General features: G+C 42.6%; 1 protein-coding gene across 1 annotated transcript; it reads left to right on the forward strand.

Moving 5' to 3' along the window:
• Nucleotides 1-1,582: 1,582 nt before the first annotated feature.
• On the forward strand, nucleotides 1,583-2,294 carry MCL1 (MCL1 apoptosis regulator, BCL2 family member; the record flags this gene model as incomplete). The annotated part of the gene is made up of 1 exon (XM_079329514.1): nucleotides 1,583-2,294. The coding sequence occupies exon 1, from the start codon at nucleotides 1,614-1,616 to the stop codon at nucleotides 2,292-2,294; it is 681 nt and encodes a 226-aa protein (XP_079185640.1). The 5' UTR covers nucleotides 1,583-1,613.
• Nucleotides 2,295-2,542: the final 248 nt, after the last annotated feature.

A 2,542-nucleotide genomic window follows, 5' to 3' on the forward strand; every position in this document is an offset into this window, starting at 1 on the left:
AAAACCCACTTGCACAAACCTCTGAGGATTCTTCCTTGGCCAAATTTTGCCCAAAACGGGAAATTTGAAGAGTCCCAGAGGGGTCTCTGAGTAGGGGAGACAAAAATTGATATTCAGTGCCCCAAGAAAAAAAAAAATAATAGTACTCCAAGAAGAAAAAAATTAATATTCAGTGCCCCAAGAAGACAAAAATTGATACCCAGGTGACCCCTGGATAAAGGAGCCAAGGTTGGGATGGGTTTAAACCAGACAGATCCAGGTGGGATTCCTTAAAATCATGGAATTTTTTAGGGTTGGATTTTTTTTTTTTTTCCCCTCAAGAGCTCTGTCCTTCCTGCCTTGAGATGTTCTCTGGGTAACCTTTTCCAGGGTCTTATTATATAAATAAAAAATTAAATAAAAAAAATTCTTCCCTAAATCCATCATTTTTTTTAAATTTAAACCCATCACAGCTCATCCTGCTGAGGTTGAATCACACTCCCTATTTCCAAATTCCCTTTTTTTGAGGCTCAGGGTGTTATAAATGAGAAACAAAGTCTCAATATTTAGCAAAATTTAGATTGGAGAGTGGATTTAATCATCTATTTCCCTTGATCTAGGTGCATGTTCTTATTTTAATTATTCTGGTTGATCCAAACTCCAAAACTTCTATGATTAACATCAATAATTTAATCATCTATTTCCCTTGATCTAGATGCATGTTCTTTTCTTATTTTAAGGATTCTCCAATTTTAAGTATTCTATTCTATTCTATTCTATTCTATTCTATTCTATTCTATTCTATTCTATTCTATTCTATTCTATTCTATTCTATTCTATTCTATTCTATATTCTGTTATTATATTATATTCTATATTATATTCTATTACATTATTTATATATTCTATTCTATTCTATTCTATATTCTATATGATATTCCATTAGATTAGATTAAATTAATTATATTTGTTATTATTCTATTCTATTCTATAGTCTACTATTCTATTCTATATTCTATTCTATTCTATTCTATTCTATTCTAGATTCTATTCTATTCTAGATTCTATTCTATTATTTATATTATCTATTCTATTCTATTCTATTCTATTCTATTCTATTCTATTCTATTCTATTCTATTCTATTCTATTCTATTCTATTCTATTCTAGATTCTATTCTATTCTATTCTATTCTATTCTATTCTATTCTATTCTATTCTATTCTATTCTATTCTATTCTATTCTATTCTATTCTATTCTATTCTATTCTATTCTTTATATTATCTATTTCTATTTCTATTCTATTCACTTCAAACTCCAAAACTTTCATGATTAACACCAATCATTTATCAATTATAAGGGGGATGCTCTGTGCTGCAGGGGGGGGTTTCCTCGAGGAATTCGGGATGAATGATCGAGGGGAAAACCCCCAAAATTTTTACGCATCTCTTAATGAGTAAACTCATTAATACAACCCCTCATTTTATTCTTTTTTCAACCCAAAAAACAAACGGAAGCGGAGGTGGAAAAGCGCCGCCCGCCCTCGCTCCTCCTCCCGGCGTCACCGCCGCCCCTTTATATAACCCGAGCGCGCCGCTCCCCGCCCGCTCCCCGCCGGCCGCTCGCACCGGGCGCCATGTTCGCCGTCAAGCCCAAAACCGTCATCGGCTTCAACCTTTACTGCGGCGGCTCACCGGGGCTCGGAACCGGGATGGGCCTCACGGAACCGGGGCAGCACCGGGATCCTTCACCCTCCGCTTCTTCCTCCGCCGCCATCGCCTCAGCGCAGCAGCGCCCCTCAGGCGCCGACCCCCCCCGCGCGCTGATTGGTCGAAGCGCCGCGCCTCGAGCGCTGATTGGCTGCGGCGCGACTCTCTGGCGCCCCGAGCAGGAGTTGGATGGATACGAACCCGACCCCGAGCGCGGCCCCGCTGAGGATTCGCTACCGGGGACCCCCCCGGGACCCCCCGATGGTTTACGGCAGGATTCTCTGGAGCTTATCGGACGTTACCTGAGGGAAGTGGCGGGAGAGGAGCAACCCGGTGGTAAAAAGCTTTTTCCGGGACTCCTAGCTGGTCCCGGGCGGCCTGGAACGGCGGGGGATGCGGTGATGGAAAAAGCGCTGGAAACGTTGAGAAGAGTCGGTGATGGAGTCATGCAAAAACACGAGCTCGCTTTTCAAGGTGTGTGTTTGTCATCCGTGACCCCCGTTCCCTTTTTTTTTTTTTGGGGGGGTGGGGGTGATTTCCAGAACCCGACCCTCTCTGGATTTGGGGAAGGGGGGGGCGATGCTTTCATTATTGCGGGTGGGATGTAGCTTGGTTCGAAAAGGGTTAAATAAAACAGCTGGGTAGAGATCAAAAACGAAACTGAACTTTGTTCCGTCGGGCCGAGGAAAAGGCGCTGTTGGTGTGTGCAGAGGAGATAATCTGGTTACAGATTAGCCCCGGCTCCTCCTCGTGTCCCCCTTGGTTCCCAGTGACTGTGCAAATAATCCCAAGCGGCCAAAGATTAGTTTCAGATCCTCACCCTCTCATTTTACGGGGTTTTCTTTTGATGGGGGGG

The sequence above is a fragment of the Erithacus rubecula genome, assembly GCF_903797595.1.
Source record: "Erithacus rubecula genome assembly, chromosome: 33".
Classification (NCBI taxonomy): Eukaryota; Metazoa; Chordata; class Aves; order Passeriformes; family Muscicapidae; genus Erithacus; species Erithacus rubecula.